At 46.8% G+C, this 24521-nt stretch overlaps 1 protein-coding gene across 9 annotated transcripts in view; it reads left to right on the forward strand.

Annotated features, from left to right (window-relative positions):
- Positions 1–24521, forward strand: part of PTPN2 (protein tyrosine phosphatase non-receptor type 2) — a 56933-nt gene that overhangs the window by 21251 nt on the left and 11161 nt on the right. For all 9 annotated transcript variants that reach the window (XR_008305988.1, XM_053244719.1, XM_053244723.1 and 6 more), the window contains 2 exons: positions 8432–8530; positions 23289–23426. Coding sequence is in view for 8 of the 9 variants with exons in the window: in XM_053244719.1 (XP_053100694.1) it covers positions 8432–8530; positions 23289–23426 (237 nt within the window). In the remaining variant the exon portion in view is untranslated. The remainder of the gene's footprint in view (positions 1–8431; positions 8531–23288; positions 23427–24521) is intronic.

Here is a 24521-nt window from a genome sequence, read left to right on the forward strand (position 1 = left end):
GAGGCCTCCGCTCCCATAAATTGGCTGGAGTTACATGCGGCTCTCCTGGCCCTACTTCACTTTCAGTGCACTCTTCAAAACCACCATGTGCTTCTTCGGACAGACAACATCACAGTCAAGGCACATATCAATCGCCAAGGGGGTACCAGGTCGGCAATGCAGGAGGCTGATCTCCTCTTCCAGTGGGCGGAACATCATCTCCAGTCCATGTTGGCAGAACATCTCAAGGGAGACGACAACCAAGTAGCAGACTGGCTAAGCAGGGAAGCAATAGACCCGGGCGAATGGACCTTGCACAAGGAAGTCTTCCTTCAGCTCACAAGGATTCTGGGCACACCCAGGGTGGACCTCTTTGCGAACCGGGGCAACCGTCAACTTCCCCGGTTCTTCTCAAGGTTCCACGATCCTCTAGCAGTGGCCACGGATGCCCTCCACTCCCGATGGCCAAAAGCCCTTCTTTATGCATTCCCCCCGATTCCCATAATAATGAAAGTCCTTCAGAATCTACGCCTCGAAAGAGCAGAAATCATCCTGGTAGCTCCCTTCTGGCCCAGATGGCCCTGGTTTCCAGATCTCGTCAGCCTCGCAATGGCACCCCCTTGGCACCTTCCCATTCGACCAGATCTTCTGCATCAAGGACCTGTCCTGCACCCAGACCCTCGCTGGTTACAACTAGCCGCCTGGAGGCTGAGCGCACGATCCTAGCGGACAAGGGCTACTCCACTAGCGTGCAAAACACCATCCTTGCATCTCGCCGTCAGTCCACCATACGGACCTACCAATCTACCTGGTCCGCCTTCGTGAAATGGTCTCGCTCTCATGGTAAAGACTCTTTGACCGCAGGCGTGGCGGAGGTTTTGGATTTCCTGCAAGCCGGTCTGGATATGGGCCTTCGTCCCAATACTCTCAAGCGCCAGGCATCAGCCCTCGCCTCGGTCCTTCAGCTCTCCTCTATCATAGCAGGTCAGTCATCTTTGCACCCCCACATTTCCAGATTTTTGCGTGGAGCCACGAATTTGGCTCCTCCCCCAATCAGACGTTTTCCTACTTGGAACCTAAATCGGGTTCTCAACGCCCTTACCAAAGCTCCGTTCGAGCCTATAAACACTATCTCTCTACTCATTTTGTCCTTTAAATTGTGCTTCTTAATAACCATTACATCCGCTCGCAGAGTCTCTGAGTTAGCAGCCCTCTCAGCTAGTAAGGATTTCTGCTATTTCCATCCTGACTCAGCGGTTCTCCGCCTGGACCCGACCTTTCTCCCCAAGGTAAACTCAGCCTTCCATAGGTCCCAGGTCATCGTTCTCCCTTCTTTCTGTCCTTCCCCCTCTCATCCTAAGGAGAGGCTATGGCACAAACTCGACGTTCACAGAGCCTTGCGTGCTTATATTCACCGTACCAAGGACATTCGCTGCTCGGACGCCCTTTTTGTGTCTTTTCATCAGTCTAGCTTAGGAGATAGGGTGTCCAAATCCTCCTTGACAAACTGGATTAAACAGTGTATTCGCCTGGCCTACACGGCTTTACACCTTCCCCCTCCTGGGGGGGTGACTGCCCACTCTACCAGGAGTGCAGCGGCTTCCTCAGCCTTCTCTGCACACGTTCCACTTACAGAGATATGCAGAGCTATTACCTGGTCCTCTGCCACTCCATTTATCAAGCACTATAAAATTCCTGACTTCTCGCAGGAACAAGCAGCTTTTGGTCGCACGGGGCTTCAACAGGTGGTCTAAGTACATCCTTCCCATCCCGGGGCCTCTTTGACAGCTTGGGCAAGTCCCTATCTGAGGATCTCCTCTGCAAGGGAAAAAGGAACATTGGGCTTACCGTGAAGGGTTCTTTTTCCTTGCAGTAGGAGATCCTCAGCCCCGCCCGGATGTTGGTTCTAGGTTATGAAATAACTGCACAGTTGACTGTTTATGGGTGGGCAAATTCTTCCTGGGTCGTTTTGTATGTGGCTGCTTTCAGGGCAACAGTACTATCCTTTTACTTCACTAACCTGGCTGCTCTCTATTCCTGAGTTTTCTCATACCATGTAGTTTTGAGCTCTCTCCAATCACGTACCTACTCCTTGCTTGTCATCACTGGAACTGGAGTGAGGAGGTAACCACGCCTACAATCAAACCACGTGATTCCAGTTCTGTCTCGGGCATGCGCAGTGCATCACCCTATTTGAGGATCTCCTACTGCAAGGAAAAAGAACTCTTCACGGTAAGCCCAATGTTCCTTTCTCACTGCCAGCAAAATGTCCCTGAGTCTCACCGGGAAGTTGGTAGGATCTTCTAGGCGGTCAGGTGCAGGGACCGGAGGTCTGGATAGAGCACCAGACCGTTCTCCTCCAACAGCAGATAAGGTAGAGCGGGAAAGCACACCCAAGTCATTGCCAGCTGCCTCAGAGCTGCAAACCAAGGCATCCTGAGCCTCCAAGGGGCTGTCAGGATGGCCCTGGAGCAGTCCTCCCTCAGTTTGCGAAGAACCTTTGGTATGAGGGGGAATGGTGGAAACAGGTAAAGGAAGACGCCTTTTCAGGACAGGACGAAAGTATCGCCCAGAGAACCCTTGCCTTCCTCTCACCTGGAACAATAGAGGGCACACTGAGCATTGTCCTGAGAAGCAAAAAAATCCAAAACCAGAGCACCCCACATTGCAAATATGTCCTGGAGTACACTCTGGTCCAATGTCCACTTGTGGGAAACCATTTTCAGTCTGCTCAGCCTGTATGCCTGCACATTCAGGTCCCCTTGGATATAGAACGCATGAGGTGTCACTGCATGTGCGACACACCGATGCTACAGGTCGACTGAAAGGAGCAGGAGGCTCCTGGAGCTTGTGCCTCCCTTCTGATTTATATAGGCTTTCGCCGTCGTGTTGTCAGTTTGAATTGTCACCATACAGCCCGCAATTACAGGTAAGAAGCCCCTTAGGGCATGGTATATGGCCGGCAGTTCCAAGTAGTTGATATGACGACCCTTCTCTGTTGACGTCCAATGGCTACTCAGGCGATAATTGCCCAAATGAGCTCCCCATCCTAGCCTCGACAGCTCCGGCACAGTGACTGCGACCTTTAGACTTCTTCAGGAATGCTTTCACCACAGTGGAATTAGGCGTAGGATGATTCTTCAAGAAGGTCATTTCCTCCTGCATCTGCACCCTATAGAAGTTCTCCAAATGCCTGTTGGGTTGCAAAAGAGTTGCAGGCTTCTTCCAGTGCCCACGCATGACTCGCAACAAGGCAGTGTTAAGTGGCAGAGAGGCCGGTACTTTAGCCTCAACATCAATGAGCCTGAATACAGTTTCCAATTCCCCTTTTTGTTGCATCTCAAGGCTCACACCAAGAGCCAAGGCCATGCGGGCCACATACGCCAAGTATTGCTTCATATTTTCCGATGGAGACACAGTTTTAAAGTCTGATTGTCCAAAAGGGTCGACCCCAGGGAGACTATGAGAGTCTGGAGAGCCAGATTCACTTTCACTTTCCATTTCAGGAGGTGCCACTGGGGCCAAATCTAGAGGGACAGCTGGGAGCTCAGTATGGTTGCCCAATGGTTCCTGTACTGACCCATTTGCTGCCACAGACAGTATCGAGGCAGGTTGCGGCACTGAAGGTTGAACTGGAACTTCCAAAGGCTATCCGCTCCCCCTAGTGCAGTCCCGAAGGTCTCATCGAGGAGAGCGAGGCTTCCCTTCTGAATGTGAAGGGGCCTTATGCCAATCACAAATAGTCCTGGCGTTGCTATAAGCAGAACCCTCTAGGTACTGAGAGCCTTCCTGGGGCTTCCCATAGTCAGAACCGTCTGAACGATAATAAGGGATACTGTCTATAAACAACAGTGTCCCGGCACCAATCTCTTTAGGAGAATGGTTCGTCCCCTGCATACATGGAACTTCGTGTAGAGACACGGTATCGATCAGTGTACGAAGGTCCACATCAGCCCAGTCTTTCCCATATCTGTACTCAGAGGAGCGCTCCCCAAGGGGGCTGCTCTGTGCAGCGCATGGGAGACGAATGACATCTAGGCAGCCACATTGCATTCGCAGCGGGTTTGTCCGGCAAATAGGGTTCATAGACCAATGTAGCACAGTCCTGTTCGTTAGCCACTACCGAGATTTCCTGTCCCGCAAAGGTACAGTCAGGCATTTGACCGGGAGACATCGAGGCCACTGGAGAACTAGTAGGAAAGCAAGGGTCAGTAGAACTGAGTATTGAAGGAACCGGTACCATAGCCGGCCTTCTGACGCCTGGTCAACAACTGCTGGGCCATGCCCCGAAGACGTCAATTTCAGCTTCTAAACCAGTGGACCCTCCAAAGAAGAAACTGGCAGGGGTTGCTTCTTCTTGGGGATAGGGGGAAGGTGTTGCCCTGCTAGCAGATGTGGAACTAGCTTTGGCTTTTTCTTCTTTAGCGGGACCAAAGAGAGGTCCAGTACTGAAGGTAAAGTTCGCTTAGGCAAGTCCTCCAGCGGCGCAGAAGGGGCCGAAACAATGAAGAGGTACGAGGCAGGCGTCTACAATACCGGTACTGAGACCTGGAGTTCTGGCACAGGAGGAGTGGAGTCCGAGCGCTCTGATTGTATTGAAGAAGCCATTTTAAAGGATTGTTTCAACGTCGAGGCCTCAGAAGAACAGATGGTCAAGTCCCACAGGGCAGTGCGCAAGCGAGAAGCCCTATTTTCGAGCCTACTTTGTAAACCTTTGGCAATGAATACAGGTCTCGACAAAGCGGGATTCCCCCAGACAGTGAACACACTTAGTATGAGTATCAGGGGAGGGGAACTTAGATCCACAGCAAATACATTTCTTAAAGTTATTTTGTGCCTGGCATAGAAAAGTTTTGGCCAGCCAGCCACAAAGCCCCATCCCGGCCGGGATCGGAGCCACAAAGATGGTGGGGAGGGATGTAAAAATAAAAACATTAAGAAAAAACTGTTACTGTGTGAAGTAAATAACAGGTGTCAAAATGGGAGAAACAGGAGAAAAGCAACAAGTTGCTCGTTGCTGAGCGAAAGATTCCACGACATCTACTGAAGCGCGAATGATGAAGACGGAAGGGATGTGGAGTGGCGCAGCCACATACAGGTGAAACTCGGAAAATTAGAATATCGTGCAAAAGTCCATTAATTTCAGTAATGCAAATTAAAAGGTGAAACTGATATATGAGACAGATGCATTACATGCAAAGCGAGATAAGTCAAGCCTTAATTTGTTATAATTGTGATGATCATGGCGTATAGCTCATGAAAACCCCAAATCCACAATCCCAGAAAATTAGAATATTACATGGAACCAAGAAGACAAGGATTGAAGAATAGAACAATATTGGACCTCTGAAAAGTATAAGCATGCATATGTATTCAGTACTTGGTTTGGGCCCCTTTTGCAGCAATTACTGCCTCAATGCGGCGTGGCATGGATGCTATCAGCCTGTGGCACTGATGAGGTATTATGGAAGACCAGGATGCTTCATTAGCGGCCTTCAGCTCTTCTGCATTGTTTGGTCTTATGTCTCTCATCCTTCTCTTGGCAATGCCCCATAGATTCTCTATGGGGTCAGGTCAGGCGAGTTTGCTGGCCAATCAAGCACAGTACACTGTATACTTTTCAGAGGTCCGATATTGTTCTGTTCTTCAATCCTTGTCTTCTTGGTTCCATGTAATATTCTAATTTTCTGGGATTGTGGATTTGGGGTTTTCATGAGCTGTACGCCATGATCATCACAATTATAACAAATTAAGGCTTGACTTACCTTGCTTTGCATGTAATGCATCTGTCTCATATATCAGTTTCACCTTTTAATTTGCATTACTGAAATTAATGGACTTTTGCACGATATTCTGATTTTCCGAGTTTCACCTGTATAGCGGCTGGGGGCATTGTTCCCACCTAAATTAGGAGAATTGAGCTTGTTAGGTTCCGACAACGTCTCTGTGCAGGCGCATAGCCCATTGGTGTAAAAGACAGAGACCACGTCGAAGAACCCTGCTGGTCCTTGTATCTTCATGCTCGCTTGCCCTCACTCCCACAGAATTACTAAAATGTAATTTTAGTAGAGTATGATAATTATAAATTGGTTCTTATTACTGTGATAATATATTGTAATTACTTCATAAACTATTTTTTAGTAGTTTTTAAAATTTGAGTAGCAGATCTCTAATTTAAAACAACTGGATTAAATTCTATTCCAGTTAAATAAAGAGGTTTTTTAAATAGGAACTGATTAAAATAGTGGTTCATCTACTTCTAGATAGGGTTATAAATGTATTTACTTGAATGTAAGTCAGTCTCTAATAGGTTGCACTGGAAATTGGCTAATGTTAAATACTTCACATCTTTGGAATGATTCTTGCATGAACGGAAATAAGGAGTTTGAATTCAACACACACACTGAATTCAAAGTACTATGTGTAGAATTTGCCCTATCATTCTCCCTGTGACTCTGTGTGTACCTTCATGCAAAACAGCTTCATCTGAGAACTTGGTCCTGGCTCTTGGGTAGGGATGTGCACGGAACCACGGAGGCGTGGTCCAGCACTGGGGGAGTGTTGCTTTAAGGGCGAGGGGGTAGTACTTACTCCTCCTGCCGCTTGTCCCCCTCCGGCGCTCGACTAAGGTAATGTCTTTGGGGCGGCAGTGTTCCTCCCTGCCGCCCCTGCCCCCATCGTTGGCTGCAAAGCTCCAGAGCAAGTAAAAACTGGCACCATGTATGTGCTCGTCGCAGCGCGTGCTCCCGTTCCCACCACCGGCACGTGCGCCGGCGACGGGTGCATGTGTGGCGCCAGCTTCTACTTGCTCTGGAGCTTTGCAGCCAACGATGGGGGCAGGGTCGGCAGGGAGGAACCCTGCCACCCCAAAGACATTACCTTAGTCGAGCGCCGGAGGGGGAAGAGCGGCGGGAGGGGTAAGTACTCCCCCCCCCTCCCTTAAAGCGACACTCTCCAACCGCCCGACCGGCCGAATTCCGGACCAGTCCGGAGGCCCTTTGCATGGCTCTGGGCACACCACTACTCTTGGGAGCAGGATTCATTACTATTCAAAAGGCTGTAGTTAGAAAGGGAAACTGGCAACTTTTTCCTCATACGTAGAAGCCCTTTATGTGTTTAAGGCTCTTGGATCCTGGTCATAGAGCTTGGCCTGCATATTTGAGCTTCTGGATTGTACCTTATTGTGTAATCTGATTTTATGCCAAGTGGCTCACATATTGACTACTGAAGCGTGCGAGCTTGAGGGTTGGAGTATGAGTATCAGGAACTCTCATGCACTTCCCCCAGTTCTTTAGCATGTGTGCTGTTAGGTAGGGCTGTGCAAATTCCGGATCATATTCAATCTTGAACCATAGATATTGGGTTCCAGAACCTTTGCACCCTTCAGAATTCCAGTATCAGAATCAATACTAGATTTCTACCCAGAAATCCAATTCCTCCCCATCCCCCAGCAAAAATACCCATAGAACTCTATGGGGAGAGTAAAAGAAATTGCTGGGGGGGCGGTGACACTACAAAAGGAACTGCAGTCCCTCTAATTTTTTTCCTGTATCTGTGAAGAATGAATTTTTGTTCTGGGTGGCAATATCAAGGCAATGTGTGCACATGTGTATTCAGAGTGGGAACATTGAAAGGTGTCCCACCAGTAGGTAAACATGTAAACAGGTAGGTTTACATGTGCATTCAGAGAGGGAACACTGAAAGGGAGCTGTGAAAGTTGCCCCACCAGTAGGTAAACATGACCTGACTAAGTTGGTTTAATTACAAGTAAATCCGACTATCCATTGTTCTTATTTAAAGTAACCCAGAAATTGCACTAGTAGAGCATTGCAGTGGAAAGTGATGTAACACCTGAGAATCTCAGGGGAAGTGATGTAACATCTGAGCTCTACCATCTTGATTTTTAATTTGTAAGTGAAATACTTGGCTAAATATGGAAATAAATGCATGGGCAGGCAGATTGATGGCAGAAGACGGCGCCCTCCTCCAGTGCAATTGTGGGGAGCTCAGGAATCCCGATACCTTTCTGGAAATGCTCCAGAAGTCTCCGAACAGTATTAAAGAAATCCGGACTGAAATTGACTTCCCTATTTTGGTTCTGGATTATCTTCAGTACCGTCCAGAATGGCTGATACTACACAGCCCTACTGTTTCAGTCCAAATTCTTTTAACCACTGCCCATTTTCCAGAAGTACTGTGCAAGATTAGAAACACATTGCTGACCCTCAGGGACGTAGTCATGATCATACAAAGCACTTCTGGAATGCAGGCTGCACTCGGAAGCATTAGGACTCTAGTGCAACAACATACATGCTAGAGGACTGGGATAATTGTGTGAGGACTCCTGCTTATCCACAGGCCCTTGTGCTTCATTAGTCATGACGTCAGCAAAGAACTTCTATCTATCACATCATAGATATTGCTGAACTAATGCCCTCTTTCTCTTACACAGGGTCCACTTCCCAATACATGTTGCCATTTTTGGCTAATGGTATGGCAACAAAAGACCAAAGCAGTTGTCATGCTGAACAGAATAGTTGAGAAGGATTCGGTGAGTTTCAGTAACTGCATAATATTGGCATCAACATGCAATTTATCACTTGGAGTTTGAGCCCTCTACTTGGAATAGTCTCAAAAAATACTAGTGCGTTTTTGGTCTTAGCAGCCCCATGGCTTAAACAGCAGTAGATGAACAGTTGCAAATCATATTTGAATACCTTTTGGATATTAAAGAAGTTTAATAAAATGTGGTTTCTCATGTCAAATAAGGATTGTGTAGCATAAACTCGCAGCCAATGTCGCATATTTTCAGTCTCCTCATGCTATGTTTCTGGAGGAGTAAGGCGAAAAGTCAGTGAAATATGAACGCAGAGAAAAATTAGTAAGTATGAATTGATGGCTGTGGTAGTTAGTGATGTCTAAGTACCCATATTATGAAATCTAAATCTGTTTTCTGTACTATACTAAAGAATTCTGTATGTATCTGTACCACATTATTTTGTATACCACTGGCATTTAAAGCAACACCTGGATCTGGGTCAAGAGCCATAAGAATGGGTAATGAGCCTCCACAGGACCCTCATGGTAGAAAGCCGCAGCTTGTCAAAGTGACGGAGCCCCGCCCTGCCCCCATGCCTACAGCATGCTGTTTAAAGGCAGGCCGGGCACCGTGTTTCTTCGTACTTTTCCAGCAGCGATTGCATTCAATCCTTGGGCTGTCACTTGTCAGTAAATTTCTTCCTTGTGAGTTCTTCTGTAAAATAAGAAATAATCGATTATTTATTGGGTTTTTGATCTGGAATGACTTCTGGACTTCACTGGTGTCTTCAACTTTAGAATGGACTTTGACTATCCTTAAAATGTCTGAAGGAAAATGGAGTTTCAAGAGATGCACAGGCTGTTATGACAAGCTCCCCTCAAAGGACCTGCACAACCTGTTTGATCTGCTTAGGAGAGGAGCACAATAGCAATAGCACTTAGATTTATATACCGCTCTATAGCCGGAGCTTTCTAAGCAGTTTACAATGATTTAGCATATTGCCCCCAACATTCTGGGTACTCGTTTTACCGACCTCGGAAGGATGGAAGGCTGAGTCAACCTTGAGCTCCTGGTCAGGATCGAACTTGTAACCTTCTGGTTACAGGGCGGCAGTTTTACCACTGCGCCACCAGGAAACAATGTTTCCTCGTACAAGATTTGTTTATCTTTTTCCAAGCAGACCATAAAAAATTAGGCTTCGCACCACCATTTATGATGTGTTAAACGCTATGGCCTCATTGTCGACGTCGAGGAACTCAGTGTGGGTATCTAAGCCACCTCCTTCAAGACCACATAGGAACAGCCCTGCTGGATCAGACCCAAGGCCCATCTAGTCCAGCATCCTGTTTCGCACAGTAGTCCACCAGATGCCACTGGAAGCCTACAGGCAGGAGTTTAGGGCATGCCCTCTCTCCTGCAGTTACTCCCCTGCAACAGGTACTCAGAGGCATCCTGCCTTTGAGGCTGGAGGTGGCCCATAGCCCTCCAACTAGTAACCATTGACAGACCTCTCCTCCATCCAAACCCCTCTTAAAGTCATCTAGGTTGTTGGCTGTCACCACATCTTGTGGCAGAGAATTCAACAAGTCGATTATGTGTTGTGTGAAAAAGTACTGTTTGTTGGTCCTAAATTTCCTGGCAATCAATTTCATGGGATGACCCCTGGTTCTAGTGTTACGTGAGAGGGAGAAGAATTTCTCTCTATCCACTTTCTCCACACCATGCATGATTTTATAGAGCTCTACCATGTCTCCTCACAGTTGTCTTTTTTTCTAAACTAAATAGCCCTAGGTGTTGTAGCCTTGCCTCATAAGAAAGGTGCTCTAGGTCCCTGATCATCTTGGTTGTCCTCTTCTGCACCTTTTCTAGTTCTACAATGTCCATTTTTAGATGTGACCAGAATTGTACGCAGTACTCCAGGTGTGGCCGCACCATAGTTTTGTATAAGGGCATTACAATATTAGTAGTTTTATTTTTAATCCCCTTCCTAATGATCCCTAGCATGGAATTGGCCTTTTTCACAGCTGCTGCACATTGAGTCGACATTTTCAACGAGCTGTCTACCACAACCTCAAGATCCTTCTCCTGGTCAGTCACCGACAATTCAGATCCCATCAATGTATACTTGAAGTTAGGGGGTTTTCGTCCCAATGTGCATCACTTTACGCTTGCCATCATTGAACCGCATTTGCCATTTTGTTGCTCACACACTCAATTTGAAGAGATCCTTTTGGAGCTCGTCACAATCAGTTTTGGATTTCACTACCCAAAAGAGTTTGGTATCATCTGCAAATTTGGCCACCTCACTGCTTACCCCTGCTTCTCGATCATTTATGAATAAATTAAAAAGCACCGGTCCCAGTATAGATCCCTGGGGGACCCCACTTCTTTTTCCATTGTGAAAACTCTCCATTTATTCCTACCTTCTGTTTGCTGCCCTTCAACCAGTTCCACACGTGTACTTGTAATCTTATCCCAAAGCTGCTAGGTTTTTCAGGAGTCTTTGATGAGGAACTTTGTCAAAAGCTTTTTGGAAGTCCAGGTATACTATGTCAACTGGATCACCTTGATCCACACATTTTCTTACACTCTCAATGGATTCTGTATGGCCTTGGTGATTTGCTAGTTTTCAGTTTTTCCAGACAGTTTAGAACATCATCTCTTGTCACTTATCTGACTCTGTTCTTTAGCCTCCATCCCCGAAAAGCCTCTGCTGTAAAGACGAATGCAAAGAACTCATTTAGCTTCTCTGCAACCTCCATATCCTCATTAATAATCCCTTTGATTCCCTCATTGTTGAATGGTCCAACCAGCTCTCTGGCAGGTTTCCTGCTTCTGATGTATTTAAAGAAGATTTTGTTATTCCCCTTGATGCTCTTAGCGAAATGTTCCTCAAACTCTCTTTTCACCTCCCTTATTGCCACTTTGCATTTCTTTTGCCAGAGTTTGTGTTCCTTTCTGTTCTCTTCATTTGGACAGGCCTTCCAGTTTTGGAAGGAAGTCTTCTTCCCTTTTATGGCTTCCTTGACGTTACCTGTTAGCCATGCTGGCATCTTCCGGGACTTAGTGGTACCTTTCCTTCTTTGGGGGGGTATACAATCTAACTGGGCTTCTAGTATTGTGGTTTTGAGTAAACTCCATGCATTCTGGAACGAAGTGACTCTCCTGGTATTCTCTCACTTAGTGTATGCTATCTTTCTTTTGACTCTTTGACCAGCTGGCACAGCCTTCTGTCTGCTATTTATGTGGTTCTGCTCTGTCCTCTTCTGTTTTATCTGAATCCTTTGCAACCTTGCACGTTAAAGGATGTAATTTGCTGAACTGGATACTGCCCAGTTCCTGTCGGCTATTCCTAAGGCATCGTTTTAAAAGCTGCTTTGCAACCTTCTTGATTTTAAGCGCCAGCAGTCTGGTTCCATCTTGGTTCAAGTGCAGCCCGTCCCTTTTGTACAGGCCTTGCTTTCCCCAAATTGTATCCCATTGCCTAACAAACCTATACTCATCCTACCAGCACCAACATCTCATCCACGCATTGAAACCCCTCAGCTCTGCCTGTTTCACTGTACCTGTGCATGGAAGAGGTAGCATTTCTGAGAATGCTATCTTGGTGATCCTGGACTTCAATACACTACCTGTCAGCCTAAATTTGGCTTCCAGGACCTCTCGACTACATTTCCCCACATCATTGGTGTCAATGTGCACCATGACAGCTGTCTCCTCCCCAGCACTGCCCAACAGTCTATCTAGATTCTGTGTGATGTCCGCAACCTTTGCACCAGGCAGGCAAGTCACCGTGTGGTCAACACGTGGGTCACAAACCCATTTCTCTATACCTGTAATGATTGATTTGCCCACTACAAGGAGGCCCTCACACACACACCCCGGAGGAGTATCCTCTGTGCGATAAGATATGGGCTCATCTTCCACGGAAGGGGTCCATTCTAAAGGAGCATTTTCCTCTTCCTCAGACGGATGTCCTCCTTCCCCAAGACCTTCATTCTCCCTGAGAGCAGAGGAGCTATCAGCCCTGGAGTGGGATGCCTCTACCACGTCCCTGAAGGTCTTGTCTGCATGCCTCTCTGTCTCTCTGGACTTCTCCAATTCCACCACCTTGTTCTCAAGGGAACGAACTTGTTCCCTGAGAGGCAGGAGCTCCTTGCACCAAGCACACACCCATGACTTTTGCCCATGGAGCAAACAGTCATACATGTGACACTCTGTGCAATGCACTGGGAAGTGCCCCCTCCCCTGCTGTCTTTCTATCTTCATATCTGGTTTTGTTGACTGTTTACAGTATTTAGAGATAGTTTTTTAGAAGGATAGGTCTCATCTGTATTGGTCAGCTATTTAACTGTCCAAACAGCCTTTTTCAGGAATATGAGGGAAGGATCAGTACTTATATGAGGAAGGGATTTGTACTTAGTTTACCTTCTCCACCGGGCTCCTTGTGATCACAGGGACTTGTTCAAGGCTCCCCCTCACACTTCCCACAATACTCCAATGCCCTGTTTGCTACCTTGGTCTGCTATGCTTTGTTTGCTATGCTCTCGGGCTTTCACCTCTTATGTAGAGAGTAGGCTTCAAACGCAACCATTGGCATCCTTTCGGATCCTGAAGATTTCTAGGGGTGTGCACGGAACCGTGGAGCTGCGGTCCGGCACTGGGGTGGGGTGTTCCAATCAAGATAAGGGGGGCTTAACTTACTCCTCCCAACAAAGGCACCGTATTCTTTTGAGCAATCGGGCGGCAGGATATCTCCCTGCCGCCCGCTTCAATCCCCGCTCGGCGTGGCTCGGCTCCTCCTTTCCTATACAGAATCGGGCGGCAGGATAGCTCCCAGTCCCTGCCGCCCCCTACAAAGCCCCGCTCAGCTGGCGGCAGCCCCCAAGAAGACCCCTGCCGCCCCCTTCTTGCTAAATGTCTTCCCATTGCAAGAGGATGGCAGGAGAACTCCCTGCTGCCCCCTTCGCTGGCTGGGCTGCGTGCGCAAAAGGCTTCCTAGAAGCCATTTGCAGCCCAGCTGGCAAAGGGGACGGCAGGGTTTTCTCCCACCGCCCGTTTCCGTCCCCTTTGCCGGCTGGGCTGCAAATGGCTTCTAGGAAGCCTTTTGCGCACGCAGCCCAGCCGGCAAAGGGGAAGGGGACGGCAGGGAGTTCTCCTGCCGTCCTCTTGCAATGGGAAGACATTGCAAGGGGCAGCAGGGGTCTTCTTGGGGGCGGCAGGGGGCTTGAAGGGGGCAGTCTCCAGCCGAGCGGGGCTTTGTAGGGGGCGGCAGGGACGGAGCTATCCTGCCGCCCGATTCTGTATAGGAAAGGAGGAGCCGCGCCGCGCCAAGCGGGGATTGAAGCGGGCGGCAGGGAGATATCCTGCCGCCCAATTGCTCAAAAGAATACGGTGCCTTTGTTGGGAGGGGCAAGTAAAGCCCCCCCCATCTTGATTGGAACCCCCCCACCCCATCTTCCCGAACCAAAACCACCCTGTATCCGGACCGGTCTGGAGGCCTTTGAATGGCCTCCGAACCGGTCCGTGCACATGACTAAAGATTTCTTCGAAGTTCACTCCCACTTCTACACTGGAGCGTTTGAAGTAGAAAATGAAACAGTTGGGATTGGATGCTGTGTCTTCTTCTCCATGACCAACGAAATCCAAGACAATGGACTGGGCAAAGGAAAGGACACCGTCCCTGTTGTGCCTGAAGACACTGCCTTTGAAATCCTCAACCTTGCTTGGCATCAAGGACCTTGACTGGGAAGGATCAGCCATCATTGGAGAAGCAGAGGGACTTCTGTCAACTGCACATCGCTGCCGAGATTGTCCACATCGAGAGCCTGCTTGTTGTCTCCCGCTCCAATAGACTCTTTGGCTCTGACACCGCCAGATCAACATCAAAAGACCCCATCGATGTCAACCCGAATTCCATCAACTCCAAGAGCACAAGTTCAGCTTTCTACTTTAAACACGCCAATGCTCTGAGCACTGAGGTTGGTGAGTCCACTATGCCAAGCCCCAATACTGACTTTAGATGTCAATGAGGATGAAAGGTTGTAGTGATGGATCCTACCACCGCTCACACCTTGTTTTCTATACTCGAGTGCAACTCCAGCAGTCCTTCAATATGCATGTTTAAAGGTTTCCCTCCACGATGTTTGGAGGTTGAAACTCCTAGGGAATTGGTTGCAGCACAGCCATTAATCGACCATACTCTGGCAATGGGTGCACTGACTGCTGCCCATTTAGCAGACTCCTCACCGTGCCATTGATGTGGCTTTGCACATTCATAAATGACGAGGGTGACACTGGCTTTGGTGCCTTTGGGAAACAGTTCTTCCGGTTTCCCTTATGATTTCCAAAAAATCATAATTGCCTGGAAATCATCACTGGCTAAACCTTTTCTGCCACAGACAACATATGTGACTCCATTTAGAACCATACCAACCCTAGCTGAAGATGATGCTTTGGTCTGACCATCACAGCCTGCTATAAAGACGGTTTCAGTGGCAACACAGACGACTGCCTGGCCACCTGTCAGATTTAAAAGATGCAGCTGCATAGACTGTTTCTGGAATCCTAGAGGTGGGGACACAAACACTATCGAGACACATATGTACCACCTTCACTGGATTACCATGGCTCTTCTGACCTTGAATCCAATCCAGATAATCCAGAAAACAGGGCAGATCCTCTAGTCCATACCTCCAACCACCCACATCTCCCCTAATGAGGAGATGAGAGCGTACCACCATCACATTAGGGAAATGGCTAAAGCGCAAGGACTTGATCTTAAGTCCCAACAGGTCACTATAGATGGCCCTATCTATAATTTTATGGCTAAGTCTGAATCAACTCAACCCATGGCTCTGCCAGTTCTCCCAGTCATTTCAAGGGCTGCACAGTGTGTGTGGGAAGTAATCCATACTTCAACCCCCACTTCTGATTGACTGGAAAGCTTATATCGGGTTTAGGGAAAAGACAATGATACCTTCTGAAACAGCCTGCTCCCAATTCCCTGGTTATTGACTGCGCCACTTAATCAACCTCTAACTACACCTGCAGTCAGGGGAGAAAAATGGATATTTTGGGAAGAAAGACTTATCCCACCTCATGCCTATCGTCAAGATAGCAAACTGTTCCGCCTGCATGGCAAAATGCCTTGGAGGTCCTATCCTAGGAAAAATTTAAAAAGTACTTCTAACAAACATTAAATAAATCAGCAGCACTCAAACGCCATCAGTTGAGCACTGCCAAGCATCTGGCCAAGTCCGAATCATGCTCCTTGGCAGTTGCAATCTCCCTACGGAGACATGCCTGGCTTCGCTCCACCTACCTGCAGGGCAATATGAAAGAGAGAATTGAGGGCTTACCTTTCAATATTAAGGAACTTTTTAGTGAGGACATCAACTGCATGATGGAGAAAAAGAAGAAAATCTAAGATTATTGCTAAGACTTCCACCACGTCAGCATATACCTCTTCCTATGGCTCCAAATACCGTCCCTCCTTCAAACACAAGTCCACATTCAGACAACAGGAGCGCCATTACTTTAGGAAATAATACCAACCTTATCATAAATACCCCTTTCACTGCAAGCGGAAATCTACTCTATCCCAATGTATGAAGCAGACTGAGTCTCAGAAACACGTTTGAGGTTCAAGTCCACCCACTGTCATCTCTATACTCCTCTCCCTTCCTGCCACCAGGGGCCTCAGCATCTTGGCAAGTGAGGGACAATACCGTACTCATGAACTATATTCTCCTGCCAGTGTCCAAGATCAAGCTGACACACCATACCCCCGCATAGCTCCACATAACAGACTGATGGATCCTGAAGATTATATTTTTAGGCTATGCCATAGAGTTCAGAACAACCCTGATACTTACAGGGATAAACTTCACTCAGTTCTCTCTCTCCTGGTCCGTCACCGACAGCTCGGATCCCATCAGCATATACTTGAAGTTGGGGTTTTTCGTCCCAATGTGCATCACTTTACACTTGCTAACATTGAACCGCATTTGCCATTTTGTCGCCCACTCCCCCAGTTTGGAGAGATCCTTTTGGAGCTGCTCACAATCCATTTTGGATTTCACTACCCGAAAGAGTTTGGTATCATCTGCAAATTTGGCCACCTCTCTGCTTACCCCTGCTTCTAGATCATTTATGAATAAATTTAAAAAGCACCGGTCCCAGTACAGATCCCTGTGGGACCCCACTTCTTACTTCCCTCCACTGTGAAAACTCTCCATTTATCCCTACCCTCTGTTTCCTGTCTTTCAACCAGTTAGCAATCCACACATGTACTTGTCCCCTTATCCTGTGACTGCTAAATTTCCTCAGGAGTCTTTGATGAGGAACTTTGTTGAAAACTTTTTGGAAGTCCAGGTATACTATGTCAACTGGATCACCTTGATCCACACACTCGTTGACACTCTCAAAGAACTCCAAAAGGTTGATGAGGCAAGATTTACCTTTGCGGAAGCCATGCTGGCTCACTCCCAGCAGGGCCTGTTCTTCTAGGTGCTTTACAATTTTATCCTTGAGGATGCTTTCCATCAATTTGCCTGGAACGGACGCTAGGCTAACTGGCCTGTAATTTCCCGGATTGCCCCTGGATCCCTTTCTGAAAATCGGTGTTACATTTGCTACTCTCCAGTCCTCTGGTACAGAGCCCAATTTCAGGGATGAATTAAATATTTTAGCAAGGAGGTTGGCAATTTCACATTTGAGTTCTTTGAGGACTCTTGGATGGATGCCATCCGGCCCTGGTGATTTGTTAGTTTGCAGTTTTTCCAGACAGTTTAGAACATCTTCCCTTGTCACTTCTATCTGACTCAGCTCTCTAGCCTCCATCCCTAAAAAGCCTGGTTCAGGAACAGGTATATGCTCAGTATCCTCTGCCGTGAAGACAGATGCAAAGAACTCATTCAGTTTCTTTGCAACCTCCATATCCTCCTTAATAATCCCTTTCACTCCCTCATTGTCTAATGGCCCAACCGCCTCCCCTGGCAGGTTTCCTGCTTCTGATGTACTTAAAGAAGTTTTTGTTATTCCCCTTGATACTTTTGGCTAAATGTTCCTCAAACTTTCTTTTTGCCTCCCTTATTGTCACTTTGCATTTCTTTTGCCAGAGTTTGTGTTCCTTTCTGTTCTCTTCGTTTGGACAGGCCTTCCAATTTTGGAAGGAAGTCTTTTTCCCTTTTATGGCTTCCTTGATGGTACCCTGCTGGCATCCTGCTGGACTTAGTGGTACCTTTCCTCCTTTGGGGGGTATACAATCTAACTGGGCTTCTAGTATTGTGGTTTTGAGTAAACTCCATGCACTCTGGAGTGAAGTGACTCTCCTGATTTTCCCTTTCAGCTTTCTTTTCACCATACTCCGCATTTTGGAGAAGTTTCCTCTTCTGAAATTCAAAATGTCTGTGGTAGACATCCTTGGTGATTCTCTCCCCGCATGAATGCTGAATTTGATGGCACTGTGGTCACTGTTCCCTAAAGGGTCGATGACACTGACATCACGTACCAGGTCCTGGGTGTCACTCAGAATTAGATCCAAGGTCACCTTCTCTCTAGTCAGTTCCATGACCAACTGTTCTAGGGCACAGTCATTTAGCGTATCTAGAAATTTGACCTCTGTGTCCTGACTTGAATGTGAATTTACCCAGTCTAAGTGTGGGTAGTTGAAATCACCCATAATTACAGCCCTGCCTCTCCTTGACGCCTCCCTGATTTCTTCCTGCAACTCCCAGTCACTGTCAGCATTTTGATCCGGAGGGCGATAGCACGTCCCCAGTAGCACGTTCCCTTTCCGGCCTTGTATAGTCACCCACAGGGTTTCTGTGGAGGACTCCAGTTCACCTAGGTTTTCAAGCTTGTTAGATTCTATTCCTTCTTTAACATACAGTGCTACCCCTCCTCCAAGGCGCCCCTCCCTGTCCTTTCTATAAAGTTTATACCCAGGGATAACAGTGTCCCACCGGTTCTCACTGTTCCACCATGTTTCTGTTATGCCCACTATATCTATTTCTGCGTTAGCAACCAAGCACTCCAGCTCACCCATCTTGGATTGGAGGCTTCTGGCACTGGCATACAAGCATCTATACACTGAATCTCTCCCCTGATGTATGCTATTCTTTTGACTCTTTGACCTGCTAGCACAGGCTCCTGTCTGCTCTTTATGCGGTTCTGCTCTGTCCCTATCTATTTTATCTGTATTCTTTGCAGCCTCACACTTTAAAGGATGGCTTTTGCCAAACGGGATACTGCCCAGCTCCCATTGGCTGTTCCCCAGGTGTCATTTTAAAAGCTGCTCTGCAACCTTTTTGATTTTAAGCGCCAGCAGTCTGGTTCCATCTTGGTTCCAGTGCAGCCCGTCCCTTTTGTACAGGCCTTGCTTGCCCCAAAATGTGTCCCAGTGCCTAACAAATGTGTCCCAGTGCCCTCCTCCCGGCACCGTCTCATCCACGCATTGAAACTCCTCAGCTCTGCCTGTCTCACTGTACTTGCACGTGGAACAGGTAGCATTTCTGAGAATGCTACCTTGGGGGTCCTGGACTTCAAAATGCTACCTATCAGCCTAAATTTGGCTTCCAGGACCTCCCGACTGCATTTCTCCACATCGTTGGTGCCGACGTGCACCATGACAGCTGTCTCCTCCCTAGCACTGCCTAGGAGCCTGTCTAGACGCTGCGTAATGTCCGCAACCTTCGCACCAGGCAGGCAAGTCACCGTGCGGTCAAACACGCGGGTCACAAACCCATCTCTCTATCCCCCTAATGATCGAATCACCCACTACAAGGAGGCCACCACCCCCCATAGGAGTATCCGCTGTGCGAGAGGATATGGGCTCATCATCCATGGAAGGGGTCCGTTCTAAAGGAGCATTTCCCTTTTCCTCAGATCGATGTTCTCCTTGCCCAAGACCTTCATTCTCCCTGACAGCAGAGGAGCTACCAGCCCTGAAGTGGGATGCCTCTATCACATCCCTGAAGGTCTCGTCCACATGCCTCTCTGTCTCTCTGAGCTTCTCCAGATCCGCCACCTTGGTCTCGGGGGAATGGATTTGTTCCCTGAGAGCCAGGAGCTCCTTGCAGCAAGCACACACCCATGATTTCTGCCCATGGGGCAAATAGTCGTACATGTGGCACTCTGTGCAATACACAGAGTTATCTGTTCTATGCTATCTGTTCTGTCTATCTGCTAGCTATCTGTTCCATGGCAGGTCACGATCCATGATCACTGGCAGATGCCTTCCAGCTGGATTGGCATCAGGAGATCCCATATATGTTTGCTCCGTGACCGCTGATCAGCCAAGTGGCTGCCTGCCTTCTGACTGCCCCAACATTGGGTATTGTCATGACTCCATGATGGCCAAGACAACCATAGTTTGCACAAGTTGCAAGTACTCAAACTGTCAGGGAATTGGTACCAAAGGCTGCCACAAGAGGTAGATCACCTAACACTAGACAATAGCAGTGTACTGTGTCCAGATGTTCTCACACTCCACCTAAGAGCATAGCAAATCGACTTTGAGTAAGATCCTTCTTAACCAAAGAAAGTCTTCCACCAGACAGAATTAAGGGACAAATGGCTCCACTTCAAATTCTACGCAAGGAGGCATGGTCTTCAACCCGACAAGGCCACAATCAGTGATGTGCTCCTCTACCTGACTGATCTAAAAATGCAAGGGTTGGCTAATGTGTCTATAAAGGTGCATCTGGAAGCGCTATCTTCATGACCCCTAGGCTGTGATGGGAAGATATTCCCCCCCCTCCGATGGTAAAGCTTTCCTAGAAGGCCTAATGAATTTACATCCACCCATATTTTGTTTGTTTGTTTGTTTTATGTTTTATATCCCGCTCTTCATCCAAGGAGCCCAGGGTGGTGTACTACATACTTAGGTTTCTCCTCACAACAACCCTGTGAAGTAGGTTAGGCTGAGAGAGAAGTGACTGGCCCAGAGTCACCCAGCTAGTTTTCATGGCTGAATGGGGATTTGAACTCGGGTCTCTCCAGTCCTAGTCCAGCACTCTAGCCACTACACCACGCTGGCTGGTGTACCATATGCACTGCCGTCAAACTGTGGAGCATATCCTTTTGGACATTAACCAAAACCCTGTTTGAACCTATGAGTTCTGCTAATGTTAAGTTCCTCCCAGCTCCAGGCAGTCTTGGAGGAAACTAATTATCTTGGCGCATTTCAAACTGGCTTTCAGGCTGGCTGTGGGGTGGAAACTGCCTTGGTGGGCCTGATGGATGATCTCCAATTGGAAATGGACAGAGGAAGCATGAGTCTGTTAGTCCTCTTGGACCTCTCGGCGGCTTTTGATACTATTGACCATAGTATCCTTCTGGAGCGTCTGAGTGGGTTGGGAGTTGGAGGCACTGCTTTGCAGTGGTTCCGCTTCTACCTTTTGGGCAGGTTCCAAATGGTGTCTCTTGGAGACTGCTGTTCTTCAACATCTAAACTTTTGTATGATGTGCTCCATATTTTCTCTGATGTTGTTTAATATCTACATGAAACCGCTGAGAGATCATCAGGAGATTTGGTGCAGGGTGCTATCAGTATGCTGATGACACCTAAATCTATTTCTCCATGTCAGCATCATCAGGAAAGGGCATAATCTCCTTAAATGCCTGCCCGGAGTCGGTGATAGGCTGGATGAGGGATAACAAACTAAGGCTGAATCCAGATAAGACGGAGATACTCATTGTGCAGGGTTGGAACTCAAGAGACTATTTTGATCTGCCTGTTCTACACTTCCCCAGAAGGAACAGGTATGCAGTCCACGGGTGCTTCTAGATCCAAGCCTCTCCCTGGTTTCCCAGATTGAGGCAGTGGCCAGAAGTGCCTTCTATCAGCTTCGACTGATACATCAACTGTGTCTGTTTCTTGAGGTGAATTACCTCAAAACAGTGGTACATCTGCTGGTAATCTCCAGACAGGATTACTGCAGTGTGCTCTATGTGGGGCTGCCCTTGTATGTAGTCCGGAAACTACAGTTGGTCCAGAATGCACAGCCAGGCTGGTCTCTGGGTCATCTCGGAGAGACCATATTACTCCTGTATTGAAGGAGCTATACTGGCTGCCGATATGTTTCCGGGCAAAATACAAAGTGTTGGTTATAACTTATAAAACCCAAAACTGCTTGGGCCCTGAGTATTTAAGCGAACATCTTCTTTGTTCTGGACCCCACTGAGATAATCTAGAGAGGTCCGTCTGCATTTGCCACTGGCTTGTCTGGTGGACGCTCATGGGTGTGCCTTCTCTGCTGCTGCCCCGAGGCTTTGGAATGTGCTCCCTAGTGAAATAAGAGCCTCCCCATCTCTGACAGCTTTAAAAAAGTCTTTAAAGACACATCTGTTCACCCAGTCTTTTGATTAATATTATTTTAATGGTTTTAATGCGGTTTTAAAATACTGTTTTAAAATCTTTAAATTGTTGTAATGTGTTAAACTTTTTGTTTTTGTTTTAACTAATGTTTTACTTTTTGTTTTTATTTTGTTGTAAACTGCCCAGACACGTAAGTTTTGGGCAGTATAAAAATATGTTAAATAAATTAATAAATAAAAATAATTTAGTGACTTTGAAAACTGTGTTCTTGCTTGCCATAACTATGGCTAAAAGCATTAGTGAATTGACAGCATTGCATATTGATTCACCATACACCAGAATCTCCCTCGATAGAGTGCTAATACATAGAGATCCAGATTTTCTTAGGTGTCTGACTTCCACCTAAACCAAGGACATTGTTCTCCCTATGTTCAAAGATCCATATATGCCTTTAGAATGTGCAATGTACTCCTTGGATGTGCAGAGGGCGTTTTTATATTACCTGGATTGCACCAAGGACCTCAGATCCACCAAGTGTTGATTTGTAGCATACAGGGGCTCTGTGTGAGGCTCCTGCATTTCCAGATAAAGAATGTCCAGATGGATAATTGAGCTTATCCTGCTTACATACAGGGCACAGAATGTTCAACCACCTGAAGCAATCAAGGCCCACTCTGCCCATGCCTGCACTTCATCAGCTGCACACCTATCAGGGGTAACCGTCACACATATATCTGTAAAGCAGCAACTTGGTCCACTAAGTTACCTTCCATCAAGAATTATGCCATAGACGTGCGCTATGCTGCTGAGGCGAGTTTTGGGAGAAGTGTTTGAAGCGGATGTTAAAATAACTACTACTGCATTCTCCTCCTCTTGGGAGTTAGCTAAACATCCATTCTTATGGATCTCGATCCAGATAAACAGGTTGCTCACCTATAACATGATCTGGTAGAGGTCTGTCTACATCCAGAAAAGCCTCCCAGATCACCCCTCTGCAGTAATACTACGCTGTGTGCGTACTGAGTGTGCATGCTATTACCTTGCGATGATGAACTCACCTGATTCCGGATGATCGTTCTCCATGGCGGTTGTCGAAGAACTGAAGATTATGGCAACATGGTGTCTGGCCTGCCCTTTAAATAGCACGCTATGGGGGCGGGGCTTGGTTGCCTCGAACTGTGGCATTCTACCGCGAGGGTCCTGCCCAGATTCATTATCCATATTTATGAATGTCAATGGATCTCTACCAGATCGTAAGTTACAGGTGAGCAGCCTGTTCTTTCTCACTCTGGGAGACTGGGTTAATACTTGCCTTAACCCTTCTGGAAATATAAGACTAGCTTGTGTGCACCTGAATAAGGCTATGATGCCAGTTTTCTCTTCTGTAATTCTTGAATCAATATACATGACACATTCTTACCATAATATTCTTATTTTACAAATTAGGTAAAATGTGCACAGTACTGGCCAGCAAAACAAGAGGAACTAATGATGTTCAGCGAAACAGGATTTTGTGTGAGGCTAAAATCTGAAGATGTAAAATCATACTATACAGTACGTCAGCTTCAGCTAGAAAATACCAATGTAAGCTTTTATCAAAATTATGCACATAGTTTCTAATATCTTTATGGAAAGGTTGTTTTAATATAGGGGTATTTACTCAAATAATGCTTCTGTACATAGAGGAGAGGGGTAATGTTTAGTGACTTCTTCACTGTAGCTACCTTTGCCTTTCAAAAATATGTCCTTAATGGTTACAGAATCCTCAGGGATATATTTTCAGAAAGTACAAGCAGCTGTAGAGTTGCTTCAAATTATGCGTGGGTGTGTTCCTCACATGCAGTTTTCTATATCATGTGCAGATATAAGCCAGTATGTGTATTCTGAAATCAGTACAAAATTGTCTGCATTACTATGATAGTCGCTTTTGAGGGTCAGCTCAGCACTGATTGTCAAGTGGCTAGTTAGCTGTAGAGCCAAGCCAGTATTTTCTGTGCCAGAAGCCTCTATCAAAAAGATTTGCTGCATGTTATAATGAGCAGTATACAGACTGGCACTTTATCTGCAGAAGCTTCTTGAGGAAGAAGAAGGCGTCTTTATGCAAGTGTAAGGGGCTTCTTCTAAAAGTTTCAATGCTAATGTGTCTTATCTAGTATCACTTGCCTACATGGCACTATACACACAATGAGAAGAGTCCCTGTCCTAGTAAGCTCACAGTCTGTCTTTCCTAACCCAATCAGGATGCAGTTAGTTAAGATAAGGACTCAATGGATACTGTGAGTATGGGCTGTCTTTACCATGAGACTGAGTAACAGCAAAAGATGTGAAGTGTGGGTTTTTCCACTTTCAGAAACGATATATTAAGCTTGCTGCTGCCTTAAGAGGAAGCTCCTTTTTGCATAGAGTTTTGAAGGCTACAGAAGACTGTTTATAGTTACTTGGTTCTAGCTAAAAAGGGACTCAGAGACAATCTATTGAGCCTCAATAGTAAAAACAGGTTATGGCTTGAGTTCTAGTAAACTGACTTGAACCTAAAGGAAAAGATGGAGGAGATGGGCAAGTTACAAAACCTCGAATGCTTTTATAAATAGGAACCAATTCTGGCAAAAAAAGAAATTTTATTATTCCTTTACTCATAAAATGGTGAAGGGGTACGAGAGTTAGGGTTCTTCATGTTTT

This window comes from Hemicordylus capensis, chromosome 4 (genome assembly GCF_027244095.1).
Source record: "Hemicordylus capensis ecotype Gifberg chromosome 4, rHemCap1.1.pri, whole genome shotgun sequence".
Taxonomy (NCBI): domain Eukaryota; kingdom Metazoa; phylum Chordata; class Lepidosauria; order Squamata; family Cordylidae; genus Hemicordylus; species Hemicordylus capensis.